General features: G+C 53.3%; 1 protein-coding gene across 3 annotated transcripts; it reads left to right on the forward strand.

The window, feature by feature from the left end:
* Positions 1 to 222: 222 nt before the first annotated feature.
* Positions 223 to 15,323, forward strand: ANKRD13D (ankyrin repeat domain 13D). 3 transcript variants are annotated; one of them, XM_010351971.3, is made up of 15 exons: positions 223 to 638; positions 1,160 to 1,295; positions 1,403 to 1,527; positions 3,135 to 3,180; positions 3,260 to 3,403; positions 3,652 to 3,841; positions 11,949 to 12,015; positions 12,414 to 12,495; positions 12,712 to 12,773; positions 12,877 to 13,007; positions 13,839 to 13,996; positions 14,121 to 14,237; positions 14,327 to 14,490; positions 14,571 to 14,662; positions 14,961 to 15,323. In XM_010351971.3, exons 1-15 carry the CDS (start codon positions 549 to 551, stop codon positions 15,172 to 15,174), a joined length of 1,818 nt encoding a protein of 605 aa, XP_010350273.2. In that variant the 5' UTR covers positions 223 to 548; the 3' UTR covers positions 15,175 to 15,323. The 3 variants fall into 3 exon arrangements, with proteins under 3 accessions (XP_010350273.2, XP_074257864.1, XP_010350274.1); XM_074401763.1 differs by lacking the exon at positions 223 to 638 and having other exon boundaries at positions 1,218 to 1,295; positions 1,389 to 1,527; XM_010351972.3 differs by lacking the exon at positions 223 to 638 and having other exon boundaries at positions 1,225 to 1,295; positions 1,386 to 1,527.
* Positions 15,324 to 15,831: the final 508 nt, after the last annotated feature.

The raw sequence follows: 15,831 nt of genomic DNA on the forward strand, positions 1-15,831 counted from the left end.
GGCAGAGTCGGTGCCCGCGGGACCTGGGGTAGAAAGACCGGGGCGAGCGCGGGGGTCCGCGGGGGAAACGCGGGTATCTCGGCGGCAGCAGGTCGCGGCTCGCGGCGCACGCGCGCGCGAGACCCGGGGCCCAGTTCCCGCCCCTCCCGGGACCGGCCTTCCCCCTCCGGACCCGCCACCGAGGGTCTGAGCAGGGCTCAGGGCGCCTCCTGCAGGCCGCGGGCGGAGCTGTAACCGGGCCCCGCCCTCCAGGCCGCCCCAGAGGACCCGGTCACGGCAGAGGCCGGCGGGCAGACCCAGGGCCGGGCATCTCCTCGGGCGCGCGCGGGCCTGGCCGCGGTTGCCATGGTTGCGGGGGCCGGGGGCGCGCGCGAAGCCCCGCCCCGCCCCGCCAGCCCCGCCGCCCGCGCTGCCGCCGCCGCCGCCGCCGCCGCTACTGCTGCGGGGGCCGCGGGGGTCGCAGCTGGGGCGCGGCCCCGAGGGGAGGCGAGGGGGCCGCGCCAGGCCCGAAGCCGAGGCGGGGCCGGGATGCGGCGCTGAAGCCCAGCATGGCCGGCCCGGGCTCCACCTTCCCTCTGCACCGGCTCGTCTGGGCGAACCGGCACCGCGAACTAGAGGCCGCACTGCACAGCCGCCAGGTGAGGCCCCGCCGGGGATACCCGGCCCGTCCCCCAGGTCTCCCATCCAAGGCTGTGGTCTCCGTCCTGGAGGCCGCCCGCCCCTGCTCAGCTCCACAGCCACATCCTGGGCCTCCCTCCCTTGCACGATCCCAAGCCCAGGTCACCGGCCCCTAACCCGGAGCCTCTGGCCTCGTCTCCACCGCGCTGGGCCTGACCCTGCTCGCCCGAACTCGCTTCTGCATCCCCACTGAGCCAGGCTGAGGACAAGAACTCTGGTCCTGGTCCCCAGGCTCCACCAAACTCCTGACATCCTGCCTCTCTGGCCGACCAGGCCCCACTGCCAGGCCCTGGGCTCTGCCCCTGCCCTCCCTCCTGCCCTCTCCTCTCCCCTGCCAGGACACGCAGGCCACCCTCTGCCATCTCCCTGGCTAGTCCACCATCCTTGTTTCCCACAGCGGTTCCCAACCCTGCTTGCCCTGGCAGCCTCCCTGCCTTGCCCTCTTCTCTCCTGCCCTTTGTGAGTGTCCCATCTCCCCCAGCACGACATTGAACAGGAGGATCCCCGCGGGCGGACCCCCCTGGAGCTGGCCGTGTCTCTGGGAAACCTGGAGTCCGTGCGAGTGCTCCTTCGGCACAATGCTAACGTGGGCAAAGAGAACCGCCAGGGCTGGGCAGGTACTGCCGAGGGCAAGGGGCTCCCTGAGACTGGCAGGTGGGGGGGCAGTGAGCAACCAAGCCCGGGGTCATCCGGAGGGCTCCCCTCAGCAGCCTGGTGCCCGCAGTCCTGCAGGAGGCAGTCAGCACTGGAGACCCCGAGATGGTGCAGCTGGTGCTCCAGTATCGGGACTACCAGAGGGCCACGCAGAGGCTGGCGGGCATTCCAGAACTGCTCAACAAACTTCGCCAGGTACAGCAGGGCACAGGTATGGAGGTGGGGTACCATGGCAGGGCACCACCCTGGTTACCATGCCAGGCCTGGCCGGGCACACAGTTTGTTCAGTGTGCTTCCCACCAACAGCGAGGAGATCTGTCTATCTTGACCCCAGCCCTGGGTCACGTAGAAAGAGACACCCGGGCTCATGTGGGAGAGACTGGGTCTTTTGGAAGAGAAGTCTTGCCAGCTATGGGCCTCCTGAAGAATGCATATTACCTGGAGCAGGGTCTTCAGGTTGACTCGGTAGATTATGGCCTAAGCCTGTGGAATACCTGCTACCATGCACCCTTCCGGAAGCACACAGAGGGGCTTGGCTGGCAGAGTATACTACCTCATGCCCCCTACTCCAGGGGAAGGCTCGGAGGGGGCCACTCTGCCCCCTTTACAGAGGAGGACTCTGAGACCCAGTGGAAGCAAAAGCTCTCCTAGGGCCCTGCACAGGCTCATGGTCAGGTTGAGGTTGGCCCTCTGCCTCCAGGTGCTTACAACCTCATTGCTCGAGGACCACTGTCAGACCTCTCCTAGGCAGAGAGGTTGGGTGTAGCTGGACCATGGCAGTGCCTCAAGACTTGATGAAGGGCAAGGTGTTGTGGCTCCTGCCTGTAATCCCAGCACTTTGGGAGGCTGAAGCAGGTGGATCACTTGAGCCCATGAATTGGAGATCAGCCTGGGCAACATGGTGAAACCCCCGTCTCTACAAAAACTACAAAAATTATCTGGGAGTGGTGACACACACCTGTGGTCCCAGCTACTTGGGAGGCTGCAGTGGGAGACTCACCTGAGCTCAGGGAGGCAGAGGTTTCAGTGAGCTGTGATTGCCCCACTGCACTCCAGCCTGGGTGACAGAGCAAGTCTCAAGAAAAAAAATGGGCGGAGTGGTTCACACCTGTAATCCCAGCACTTTCGGAGGCCAAGGTGTGGCAGATCACCTGAAGTCAGGAGTTTGAGACCAGCCTGACCAACATGGAGAAACCCCGTCTCTACTAAAAATGCAAAATTAGCCGGGCGTGATGGTGTGCACCTGTAATCCCAGCTACTTGAGAGGCTGAGGCAGGAGAATCACTTGAACCTGGGATGCCGAGGTTGCAGTGAGCCGAGATCGAGCCACTGTAGTCCAGCCTGGGCAACAAGAGAGAAAACTCTTGTCTTTTTTTTTTTTTTTCTCTCTTTTGAGACGGAGTTTCGCTCTTGTTACCCAGGCTGGAGTGCAATGGCATGATCTCGGCTCACCGCAACCTCTGCCTCCTGGGTTCAGGCAATTCTCCTGCCTCAGCCTCCCGAGTAGCTGGGATTACAGGCACGCGCCACCATGCCCAGCTAATTTTTTTGTATTTTTAGTAGAGACGGGGGTTTCACCATGTTGACCAGGATGGTCTCGATCTCTTGACCTCGTGATCCACCTGCCTCGGCCTCCCAAAGTGCTGGGATTACAGGCTTGAGCCACCGAGCCCGGCAACTCTGTCTTAAAAAAAAAAAAAAAAACTTGATGAAGGGCTGGGCTAGCTGTGGACAAGGGGCTTCTGGGCCTGCTGGACCCAGCACCAGGCAGGGCCCTGACAAGCAGCTCTGGTCTCTCTTAGGCCCCTGATTTCTACGTGGAGATGAAATGGGAGTTCACCAGCTGGGGTGAGTGGGGACCTCTGGGCTCCCAGGGATTGGGGCGGGGCCTTTGGGAGATCCCTGGTGACCCCCATGCACCCTGCAGTGCCCCTTGTGTCCAAGATGTGCCCGAGCGATGTGTACCGCGTGTGGAAGCGGGGTGAGAGCCTGCGAGTGGACACCAGTCTCCTGGGCTTCGAGCATATGACCTGGCAGCGGGGCCGGAGGAGCTTCATCTTCAAGGGCCAGGGTGAGCTCAGGAGGCACTCACTGCAGTGCCTCGGCCTTCGGCTTCTGCCGACGCTTGGGAGGACAGTGCTATCCTTTGTTCCACTTTCCAGATGTGGAAGCTGAGGTTGGAGGTGGAGGGGGATCCAGGGGCCAAGGCCGACCCACTTGGCATCAGGCAGCTGAGGGTACATGATAGCTCCCTCTGTGCTGCTGGCACCCGACACTGATTGACACCCCCCCCCCTGTACACCCCCCTGCCACTGGCAGAGGCAGGAGCCCTGGTGATGGAAGTGGACCATGACCGGCAGGTGGTGCACGCAGAGACGCTGGGGCTCACTTTGCAGGAGCCTGAAGCGCTGCTGGCGGCCATGCGGCCCAGCGAGGAGCACGTGGCCAGTCGCCTGACTTCTCCTATCGTCTCTACCCACCTGGACACTCGGAATGTGGCCTTTGAGAGGTCAGTTGGGGCCTGGCACACATTAGGTGGGATGGGGACAGATAGTAAGAGCCACCACTAATGGGGACAGGGCTATCCTTGAAGATCCTGGTTCAGGCCTCTGGGTGGCTGAGCCACTCACCGGGGGCTGGGCTGGGGCAGGCGGGTTGTTGCAGCCCGTGTCTCGCCCAGACTGCCAGGGTGGTCGGGCTCCTGTGGCTACCTTTGTGGGGAAAGGTAAGGTCAAGATGTTCCCAGTTTCTTGACTTCTGACCTCATGTTTTCCCGTAAAGACAAAGATTTAGGCTGTGGTTCACGGCAGCTGCTTGCACCAATGTTGGCTTGTCATTGGTGCGGCTGTGCTGGGGGCAGAGTCCTCTGTGGGTAGCCTGGGAACCTGACCCTTCCAGCAAGAGTTTCTCTCACAACACATACCCCCTGTTGCCTTAACAGTCAATGGAAACACCTAAAGCAAAAACAGAAAACCAGCTTTATTGAGATATAATCTCATACACCATACCATATAAATCACCCATTTAAAGAACATAGCTTCATGACTTTTAGTATATTCACAGATTTATACATCACCACAGTCAATTTTAGAACATTTTTATCACCTCAGGAAGAAACCCCCTACCCTTTAGCTAACTCTTCGCAAACTCCTCATCCGTCTCCCAGTCCTCAGGGACCACTCATCTACTTTTTGTTTCTGTAAACTTCCCTATTCTGAGCTCTCATCTGAATGGAATTTTATAACATGTTACCTTTTGTGTCTGGCTTCTTTCACTTAGTATAACATATTCAAGGTTCAGACAAGTTGTAGCATGTAACTACTTCATTCCTTTTTGGGGCCATCGTATTAATATATAATACCTTGTTTATTAACCCATCGATAGACATTTGGGTTATCTGCATTATTTGACAATTATGAATAATGCCACTATAAGTATTCATATGCAGGATTTTGTGTAGATAGATGGGTTTTTCTTTGTTTTTTGAAACAGAGTTTTGCTCTTGTTGCCCAGGCTGGAGTGCAATGGCGTGATCTCAGCTCACTGCAATTTCCGCCTCCTGGTCTCCTGCCTCAGCCTCCTAAGTAGCTGGGACTACAGGCAAATGCCACCACACCCAGCTAATTTTTCTATGTTTAGTAGAGACGGGGTTTCAGCATGTTGGCCAGGATGGTCTCGATCTCTTGACCTCATGATCCACCCGCCTCGGCCTCCCAAAGTCCTGGGATTACAGGCGTGAGCCACTGTGCCTGACCAACATGTGTTTTAATTTCTCTTTCATACGTTTTCATTTCTCTTGGGTATATACCTAAGAGTGGAATTGCTAGGTTATTGATAACTCAGTGGTTAATTGAGGAACTGCCAGGCTGTTTTCCAAAGGAGTTGTTCTGGTTTACATTCCCACCAGCAGTGTGCGAGAGTTCCAGTTTCTCCACATTCTCATCAACACGTATTATTCGTTCATTTGTTTTGGAATCTAGCCAGCCTATCGGGTGAGAAGTGATTTTGATTTCCCTTTCCCTGATGACTAATGAAGTTGAGCATTTTTTCATGTGCTTACTGGTCAGTTGTGTTTCTTCTTTGTACAAATGTCTATTCGGATCATTTACCCATTTTTTATTTAATTTTATTCATTATTTTGAGATGGGGTCTGGCCTTGTCACCTAGGATGTAGTGCGGTGACATGATCATGGCTCACTGCAACCTCAACCTCTCAGGCTCAACTCATCCAAGTAGCTGGGACCACAGATGCATGCTGCCATGTCCAACTGATTTTTTAATTATTTGTAATTATTTTATTATATTATTTAATGACTTTATTTAATTATTTGTAGAGACAGGGTCTAAAGACTGGCCTTGGGTGGCGGTGGTGGAGAAAAAAAAAAAAAAAAAAGGCTGGTCTTGAACTCATAGGTTCAAGCAATCTGCCTACCTTGGCCTCCCAAAGTGCTAAGATTACAGGCATGAGCCACCACACCTGTCCCTTTACCCATTTTACAAATTGGGTTGTCTTTTTATTATGGAATTGTAAGAGTTTTATAGTTTTAGCTGTTACACTTAGGTCTTTGAGCAATTTTAAGTTCATGTTTGTATATAATGGAAGGTTCTCTTGCATGTGACTATCCAGTTGTCCTAGCCCCCTTTGTTGAAAAGACTATGCTTTTCCCATTGAATGGTCTTGTCACCCTTGTCGAAAATCAGTTGACCGTAGATAAATGGGTTACTTTCAGACTCCCAGGTTAGTTCCATTGGTCTACAGGTCTGTCTTTATGCCAGTACTATACTGTTTTAATTACTGTTGCTTTGCAGTAAGTTTTGAAATGGGCAAGTATGAGTCTTCCTACTTCATTTACTTTTTCAGAGTGATTTCACTATTTTGGGAGCCTTGCATTTTATATGAATTTTCTTCTTTTTCACAACCCATTGTAGGCAGAATATGTGAACTCTAGATGCAGTTTGTCAGTTTCTAGTCAGATGGGATTCTGATAGGGATTGCGCTGTATCTATAAATCAGTTTGGGTAATAGTGCCATGTTAACAATGTTAAGTCTTCTAATCCATGAACATGGGATATTTTTCCACTTATTTGGATCTGCTTTAATTTCTTTCAACATTATTTTATAGTTTTCAGGGTTTAAGTTTTGTACTTCTTTTGTTACATTTATTCCTAAGTGTTTTATTCTTTTTTGTTTTGTTTTGTTTTGTTTTTCTGAGGTGGAGTTTCACTCTGTTGCCCAGGCTGGAGTGCAGTGGCATGATCTTGGCTCACTGCAACCTCCACCTCCTGGGTTCAAGTGATTCTCCTGCCTCAGCTTCCCAAGTAGATGGGATTACAGGTGCCCACCACCATGCCCAGCTAATTTTTTTTTTTTTTTTTTTAGTAGAAACGGGGTTTCACAATGTTGGACCAGGTTGGTCTTGAACTACTGACCTCAGGTGATCTGCCCATCTTGGCCTCCCAAAGTACTGGGATTACAGATATGTGCCACTGCACCTGGCCACTAAGTGTTTTATTCTTTTCGATACAATTATGAATCGAATATTCTTTCATTTTATTTTTTGATTGTGTGTTGCAAATATATAAAAATACAATTGATTTCTGTATATTGAGCATGTAGTCTGCAACATTGCTGAACTCGTTTATTCAAGAAGATTTTTAGTGGATTCCTTTCCTCAGCTTTTTTTTTTTTTTTGAGACAGAGTTTCGCTCTTGTTACCCAGGCTGGAGTGCAATGGCGCGATCTCGGCTCACAGCAACCTCCGTCTCCTGGGTTCAGGCAATTCTCCTGTCTCAGCCTCCTGAGTAGCTGGGATTACAGGCACGCACCACCATGCCCAGCTAACTTTTTGTATTTTTAGTAGAGACGGGGTTTCACCTTGCTGACCAGGATGGTCTTGATCTCTTGACCTCGTGATCCACCCGCCTCGGCCTCCCAAAGTGCTGGGATTACAGGCTTGAGCCACCACGCCCGGCCTTTTTTTTTTTTTTTTTTTTTTTTTTTTAACATGTGAGATTATGTTATCTGGCCAGGCACAGTAGCTCATCCCTGTAATCCCAGCACTTTGGGAGGCCAAGGTGGGTGGATCACCTGTGGTCAAGAGTTTGAGACAAGCCTGGCCAACATGGCAAAACCCCGTCTCTACTCAAAATACAAAAAGTAGCTGGGGGTGGTTGTGCACACCTGTAATCCCAGCTACTCATGAGGCTAAGGAAGGAGAATCACTTGAACCCAGGAGGTGGAGATTGCAGTGAGCCGAGATCATGCCAATTAGATGCCTTTTATTTATTTTTCTTGCTTAATTGCTCTGGCTAGAGTGGAATATTAATTAGAAGTGTTTAGAGCAGGCTGGTAGTAGTGTCTGACACCTGTAATCCCAAAACTTTGGGAGGCTGAGGCAGGCAGATCACTTGAGGTCAGGAGTTTGAGACCAGCCTGGCAAACATGGTGAAACAGCATCTCTACTAAAAATTGTTTTTAAAAGTGCCGGGCACGGTGGCTCAAGCCTGTAATCCCAGCACTTTTGGAGGCCGAGGCGAGTGGATCACGAGGTCAAGAGATCAAGACTATCCTGGTCAACATAGTGAAACCCCATCTCTACTAAAAACACAAAAAAATTAGCTGGGCATGGTGGCGCATGCCTGTAATCCCAGCTACTCAGGAGGCTGAGGCAGGAGAATTGCCTGAGCCCAGGAGGCGGAAGTTGCGGTGAGCCGAGATCGCGCCATTGCACTCCAGCCTGGGTAACAAGAGAGAAACTCCATCTCAAAAAAAAAAAAAAAAATTATTGAGGCCTGGTGGTGGTGCCTGTAGTGCCAGCTGCTTGAGAGGCTGAGGCACAAGAATTGCCCGAACCCAGGAGGCAGCGGTTGCAGTGAACCCAGATGGTGCTACTGCACTCCAACCTGGGTGACAGAGCAAGACCCCATCTTAAAAAAAAAAAAAAAAGAAAAAAAAGAAAGAAAAAAAAAGTGGTTAGAGCAGTATGCTTATATTGTTCCTGATCTTAGGGGAAAAGCATTCAGTCTTACCATTAAGTATGATATTAGTTGTGAGTTTTTGGTAGATACCCTTCATCAGGTTGAGGAAGTTCCCTTCCATTCCTAGTTTGTAGAGTGTTTTTATCATGAAAGGGTGTTGGATTTTTTGAAATGCTTTTTTCTGTGTTTATTGATATGGTCATGTGATTAAAAAAAAATTCTATTGATATATTACATTAATTGACCTGGATATTGAACCAACCTTGCATTCGTACCATAAGTTCCGCTTGTTGATGGTGTAGAATTCTTTCCATATGGTGCTAGATTTGGTTGGGTCGTATTTTGTTGATGATTTTGTGTCTACATTCATAAGCGATAGTGGTCTGTAGTTTTTTTGTGATATATGTCTGGTTTTGGTGTATCTGAGTGATGCCTCTCAAAGTGGAAATGTCACCTCTTTAGATTTTCTTTTTTTTTTTTGAGACGGAGTTTTGCTCTTGTTACCCAGGCTGGAGTGCAATGGCACGATCTCGGCTCACCGCAACCTCCGCCTCCTGGGTTCAGGCAATTCTCCTGCCTCAGCCTCCTGAGTAGCTGGGATTACAGGCACGCACCACCATGGCCAGCTAATTTTTTGTATTTTTAGTAGAGATGGGGTTTCACCATGTTGACCAGGATGCTCTCGATCTCTTGACCTCGTGATCCACCCGCCTCGGCCTCCCAAAGTGCTGGGATTACAGGCTTGAGCCACCACGCCTGGCCACCTCTTTATATTTTCAAATAGTTTGTGAATAATTGGTATTAATTAGTCTTCAAAAGATTGGTAGAATTCAGTGGTGAAGCCATCTGGGCCTGAGCTTTGTGTGTACATGTGTGCGTGTGTGTTTGTAGTTTTTTGTTGTATTTCTCAATCAATCTCTTGACTTGTTATATGTCTATTCAGATTATCTGTTTATTCTCAAGTTAGTTTTGGTAGCTTGTGCCTCACTAGGAATTTGTCCATTTCATCTAAATTATAAAATTTGTTGGTGTACAGCTATTCATCATATCCTTTTATAATGCTTTTTATTTTTATTGTTCCCCTCTTTCATTTCTGATTCTGGTAAGTAATTTGAATCTTTTTTTTTTTTTTTTTGAGACAGAGTCTCACTCTGTCACCCAGGCTGAAGTGCAATGGCATGGTAGGAGCTCACTGCAGCCTTGAAGCTCTGGGTTTGGGTGATCCTCCCACCTTAGCCTCCCAACTAGCTGGGACTACCGGTGTGCATCACCATGCCCAGCTAATTTTCTTTTTTTGTAGAGATGGGGTCTCACTATGTCATCCAGGCTGCTTTTGAACTCCTGGCCTCAAACAGTCCTCCTGTCTTGGCCTCCCAAAGCACTGGGATTACAGGTGTGAACCACCACCCCCAGCTAAGTCTTCTCTATTTTTCCCCACCGTGGTCAACCTAGCTAAAGGTTTGTCAATTTTGTTGATGTTTTGTTTTGTTTTCTTTTTTTTTTTTGAGATGGGGATTCACCATGTTGGCCAGGCTGGTATCGAACTCCTGACCTCATGTAATCTGGCTGATGTTTTCAAAGAGCCAGCTTTTTGTTTCATTACTTTCCTCCATTTTTCTATTCTCTGTTTCATTAACCTTTACTGTAATATTTATTATTTCTTTTTCCTCTTTCTGGTTTAGTTTGCTCTTTTTTCACTGTCTTAATGTGGAAGGTTAGGTTAAGATTATTGATTTGAGATCTTTTAATATAGGCATTCACACATATTATGTTACATTATATTTACACGCCTAGGCATGTCTGTCTTTTCTTTTTTTGACATAGGGTCTCACTTTATCATCCAGGCTGGAGTGCAGTGGTGTGATGTCAGCTCACTGCAACCTCTCCATCTCCTAGGCTCAGGTGATCCTCCCATCTCACTCTCCCAAGTAGCTGGGAAGACAGGCGCCAGCTAATTTCTTCTATTTTAGTAGAGATGGGGTTTCACCGTGTTGCACAGGCTGGTCTCGAACTCCTGAGCTCAAGTAGTCTGCCTGCCTCAGCCTCCCAAAGGATTACAGGCATGAGCCACTGGGCCCAGCCTTTACATGTGTTGCATAAGTTTTGATATGTTGTGTCTTCATTTCTTTTTATCTCTCTCTGAATATTTTCTTTTTTCTCTTTTTTTTTTTTTTTTTTTTTTTTTTGAGACGGAGTTTCGCTCTTGTTACCCAGGCTGGAGTGCAATGGCGCGATCTCGGCTCACCGCAACCTCCGCCTCCTGGGTTCAGGCAATTCTCCTGCCTCAGCCTCCCGAGTAGCTGGGATTACAGGCACGCGCCACCATGCTCAGCTGATTTTTGTATTTTTAGTAGAGACGGGGTTTCACCATGTTGACCAGGATGGTCTCGATCTCTTGACCTCGTGATCCACCCGCCTCGGCCTCCCAAAGTGCTGGGATTACAGGCTTGAGCCACCGCGCCCGGCTTCTTTTCCTTCCTTCCTTTCTTCTCCTTCCTTCCTTCCTTCTTTTCTTTCTCTTTCTTCTTTCTTTTTTTTTGGCTCTGTCACCCAGGCTGCAGTGCAGTGTCTCGATCTTGGCTCACTGCAACCTCCACCTCCCCGGTTCAAGTGATTCTCACACCTCAGCCTCCCAAGTAGCTGGGACTGCAGGCGTGCACCGTCACACCTGGCTGAATTTTCGTATTTTTAGTAGAGATGGGGTTTCACTGTGTGGGCCAAGATAGTCTCGATCCCCAACCTCGTGATCCGCCCACCTTGGCCTCCCAAAGTGCTGGGATTACAGGCATGAGCCACTGCACCTGGCCGCATTGAGGTTTTCTTTCTTTCTTTCTTTTTTTTTTTAAAGATGGGGTTTCACCATGATGGCCAGGCTGGTCTTGAACTCCTGACCTCAGGTGATCCACCCACCTTGGCCTCCCAAAGTGCTAGGATTACAGACGTGAGCCACCGCTCCTGGCCGAGGTTTTCTTAATGGTCTATAGTATATGGTCTGTCTTGAAGAGTGTTCTGTGTGCACTTGAGAAGCATTTATGTTGTTGGTACTGGATAGAGTGTTCTAACCTGTTTATAAAGTCTAGTTATAGCGTTGTTCTTATCTTCCGTTTCTTTGTTGATCTTCTAGTTTTTCTATCCATTATTGAAAGTGGGGTACTGGAGTCTCCAACTGACATACTTTATTTTTTATGAAAAATTTCAAACATATATCAAAGAAGAGAGAAGGCACTTACTCATCACCAACATGTATCAACATCTTACCAATCTTATTGAATCTACCCTTCCTTACCTTCTTTCTTTTTCTTCCCTAGAGCATGTCAAAGCCCATCCCCGATGTCTTAATGTTTTAATAGTAAATGCTTCTCCACAGCTCTAAAAGGATGTTTCTAAACCCAGCCCCAACGCTGTCATACCTCACAAGTTTCATGCTAATTCTTCAGTGTCTTCTAGTCCCAAGTTCATGCTCAAGTGTCCCCAGCTGTCCAGGCACCCTCTTCAGGGCTCCTTCATGTTTCACAGTGACAAGGGACCCTCAGAGTTGGGCACCCAGGGCAGGCTCATTGAAGGGGGTTTGGAAAGGAAGGCTTTGACCAGGGTGTGAGGGTGCAGGTCCTCACGAGCTCCTGTTTGGTCTGTTTCAGGAACAAATGTGGTATCTGGGGCTGGCGGTCTGAGAAGATGGAAACTGTTAGCGGCTACGAGGCCAAGGCAGGAGAGGCTAGTGGTGGGGGCCTGGGGGTAGATGAGGTCCAGGAACTCGGCTGGTCTCCACATCCATCCCAGAGTAGCCCTTGGGCTCTGGAAACCCTGAGCATTTGTGGGAACTCAGTGGGCCTGAGTGCCCAGCCCCTGCAGAGTACGGCGGGCTCACCCACATCACGGGCCCCACCCAGGGTACCGAGATCAAATGAGGAGCGTGTTCCTCTTGACCCTGGGGCTGCATCTTCTCACTGTGACTTCCCCGGGTTCAGACCCTGCCACCTCCTCCATTGTGGGGAGCAAGATCGCACCTGCCTCTGGGACAGGGGGACTTGGGTTCTGCACTGGTGAGGCTGTGTGGGGAGCAGGCTCTGAGCCCCCAGCTCCCTCTGTCCCCTGCTCCCCAGGTATACAGTGCCACCAACGTGGAGCTGGTGACACGCACACGCACGGAGCACCTCTCTGATCAGGACAAGTCAAGGAGCAAAGGTAAACCCAGGTGCGCCTGCCTGCTGCCCAGTCACACCGTGCGGTGGGGTCTCCCTGGCCAGGGATCAGGGGCCAGAGTTTCCTGGGATGAGCTGGGAGGTCTCCTCATTCCCATCTGCCCCTCTTCCCCCCCGACAGGAGGCTCCCAGGGTGGAGGTAGGTGGGGACAGTGCGGGGGTACTGGCCCCTTCATGGGCTCCCACCCCTTCTCCATAGGGGGGAAGACTCCGTTCCAGTCCTTCCTGGGGATGGCCCAGCAGCACTCCTCCCACACTGGGGTGAGCCGGGGCTGGGCTGAGACAGGGCTGGCGAGGGCTGAGCCTGGGCGGGAGGGTGCCCTCCGTCGCCCCGACTGCTGAGTCTGCCCTGGGACCCACACAGGCCCCCGTGCAGCAGGCAGCCAGCCCCACCAACCCCACAGCTATCTCCCCTGAGGAGTACTTCGACCCCAGCTTCAGCCTGGAGTCACGGAACATTGGCCGCCCCATCGAGATGTCCAGCAAAGTACAGAGGTGAGGTCTGAGAGCTGGCTGCGGACTTGCCTCAGGACAGGGGCCCCTCCTGGGACCCCTGAGCTCTTGCAGTCCCCTGTCTGGACCTGTCATAGTGAGGGGCGCACTCGCTCAGCCAGCTTCTCTCTGGACTCCGCTCCTGGAGGGCAGGAGTCCTGTCTGCCTTATCCATGGTCCTCAGCCCTTAGCAAGGGGTTTGGCACAGAGAACAGGTGGCTTGTCCTTGATGAATGGATGATACCACCTATGTATGGTTCTCTATTGAATTTCATGAGTGTCTGCTGGGGCCAGCGTGACAGTGGGAAGCACCCCAGCAGTGTGGCCTGGGAGTGGAGTGTCCGCCTGGGTGGACAGAACAGTCATGCTTGCCTCATGAGGAGCACTGAGCAGGTGTGGCTGGTAGCAGCGGGCATAGCACGTGCACAAGCCCGGCGCTCTCCCAGCCATCTCTGGAGGATTCTCTTAGCCACCCACGGTCTCTGGGATTCCAACCCTGGACACGAAAGCTCAGCACCATGTGAGCTGGTGGCCAGCTCTGGGCTGAGGCAGAGAACAGGGCTGTGGGCCAGGCCCAGGGAGAAGCCCACAGCCTGGCACCTGGCCTCCCTGTCCAGACCAGATAAGCAGGCATGAAACCCTCAGGAACCCCAACCTGGGCCACGCAGACAGGGCGCCAGCTCCCAGGGGAGGCGGGCAGTGGCATCTGAGCAGAGCAGGGCACCTCAGGCCAGGTGGAAGGTGGGTAAAGGCAGCTGCCCACTGGCCAGAGGGCAGGCCTCAGTGGAAGGGCCACCAGCGGCGCCTCACCACGTCCTGTGGTCGGCTGGGCAGGTTCAAGGCAACGCTGTGGCTGAGTGAGGAGCACCCACTCTCCCTGGGTGACCAGGTGACACCCATCATCGACCTAATGGCCATCAGCAACGCTCACTTTGCCAAGCTGCGTGACTTCATCACCCTGCGCCTCCCACCTGGCTTCCCCGTCAAGATTGGTGAGAGGCTGGCCCAGGCAGGAGGGGGACACCTCGGACATGGCACCCTCCCCACGGAGAGCTGCAGGGGACAGAGGCGCAGGTGGCTGTCTGCCGAGGCTCAGGCGTGGCTGTCTCTTCACAGAGATTCCCCTTTTCCACGTGCTCAATGCCCGAATCACCTTCAGCAACCTGTGTGGCTGCGATGAGCCCCTGAGCTCCGTGTGGGTGCCAGCCCCCCGCTCTGCCGTCGCAGCGTCAGGTATCCCTGTGGGAGAAAGAGGGAGGCTGCGCAGCTCTCTGGTCACCAAGCCCTGCGGGTTGAGCATGGCCCCTCTGACACCTGCATAGGGAGCCCTTTCCCGTGCGAGGTGGACCCCACCGTGTTTGAGGTGCCCCAGGGGTACAGCGTGCTGGGCACGGAGCGCAGCGAGCCCCTCCGAGATGAGGACGATGACCTGCTGCAGTTTGCCATCCAGCAGAGCCTGCTTGAAGCAGGCACCGAGGCGGAGCAGGTGGGACTCGGGCAGGGTGTGGGCTCTGGCCTCTGCAGCCACAGGGCAAAGGTGACAGCTGTGGGCTCCGATGGCTGCAGGTGACTGTCTGGGAAGCCCTGACCAACACCCGGCCTGGTGCCCACCCTCCTCCCCAGGCCACGGTTTATGAGGAACAGCTTCAGCTGGAGCGGTGAGGCCCTCATGGGGCTGGCTGGGTTCCTGCCCCCCCTCCCCAGCCCTGGCTTGTGGGGAGGGGGGCAGCAGGCAGGTCATAGGACCCTAGGCCTCTGCAAGGCCACCCTCCATCAGCAGCGCTGGCTGCCGCCAAAGGTGCCATGAGGGGTGGGGAAGCAGGGCCCTGCCTCGTCTCCTCTCCCTGCCACCCTGTCTTTACCCTTGTCTTCTAAAACCAGTCCCCAGCCCCTTTGCTTCTGCCCCAGCCCTGGTGCTCACCAGCCTGCTCTTCCCTCCCATGCCCTGCCTGGAAGGGCCCTCCAGGAAAGCCTGCGGCTGTCCACAGAGCCCAGGGGTCCAGGATCCCCTCCCAGGACACCCCCAGCCCCCGGCCCACCCAGCTTTGAGGAGCAACTGCGCCTGGCCCTGGAGTTGTCTTCTCGGGAGCAGGAGGAGCGGGAGCGGCGCGGGCAGCAGGAGGAGGAGGACTTACAGCGGATCCTGCAGCTGTCACTCACTGAGCACTGAGCCACAGCCCGAGAGGGCGGCCGGCCACCCCCTGCCCGCTTTTCTAATTTATTTATTTATTTATAAACTCTGCTGCTGAGCTTGGGGCCTGGAGCCCCAGGGATGGGTGGGCAGGGGAGACAGATGGAAATAAAGAGACTGCTGCGGCAGGGCTGCTCTGCTGACTGGGCTGGAGCCGTGGGGACCCTGAAGGTGGGGCGCTGAGGAGACACTGGGTGGCAGCCCAGACCTGGGCTTGGATCCTGCCCACGGTCCCCTTAGCCTCTCTGAGCCTCAGTTTCTTCAGTTGTAAAATGAGGAGACCACCCCCCCACCCTCTGCCCCTCAGGGCTGAAAGGAGCTGGAGAGAGTCCTGTGTCCTTCCCAAGCAGGCGCCCTGTGAATGTCAGTTCCCCCTCGCCGTCCCACCTGCTGGGGACCCGGTTTGTCCTGCCTCCCAGCTTGGCCTCACTGGAAACCGGCCCACGCGCCCGTTGGGGAGGGAAAGCCTGGGTCCCCAGACCCCATTCACCTCCAGCTGGGAAGAGCCCCCATGCCGCTAACAGCTGTAGCCAAGGCCAGGCCTGGCCCTGACTGGGGCGCATTCCCTGCAGGTGGCTTTGTGCAAGTCACTTCCCTCTGCGCAGCTGGGAGCCCCGCCTTGCTCGCCTCCGAGGT

This window comes from Saimiri boliviensis, chromosome 6, assembly GCF_048565385.1.
Source record: "Saimiri boliviensis isolate mSaiBol1 chromosome 6, mSaiBol1.pri, whole genome shotgun sequence".
NCBI lineage: Eukaryota > Metazoa > Chordata > Mammalia > Primates > Cebidae > Saimiri > Saimiri boliviensis.

What these genes read in the sequence shown, in the direction of transcription:
- ANKRD13D (XM_010351971.3), top strand. Translation starts at nt 549, where the DNA reads ATGGCCGGCCCGGGCTCCACCTTCCCTCTGCACCGGCTCGTCTGGGCG. An exon ending in CTTCATCTTCAAGGGCCAGG is followed by an intron (nt 3,404 to 3,651) that starts GTGAGCTCAGGA and finishes TGCCACTGGCAG; the next exon opens with AGGCAGGAGCCCTGGTGATG. An exon ending in TGGCTTCCCCGTCAAGATTG is followed by an intron (nt 13,997 to 14,120) that starts GTGAGAGGCTGG and finishes GTCTCTTCACAG; the next exon opens with AGATTCCCCTTTTCCACGTG.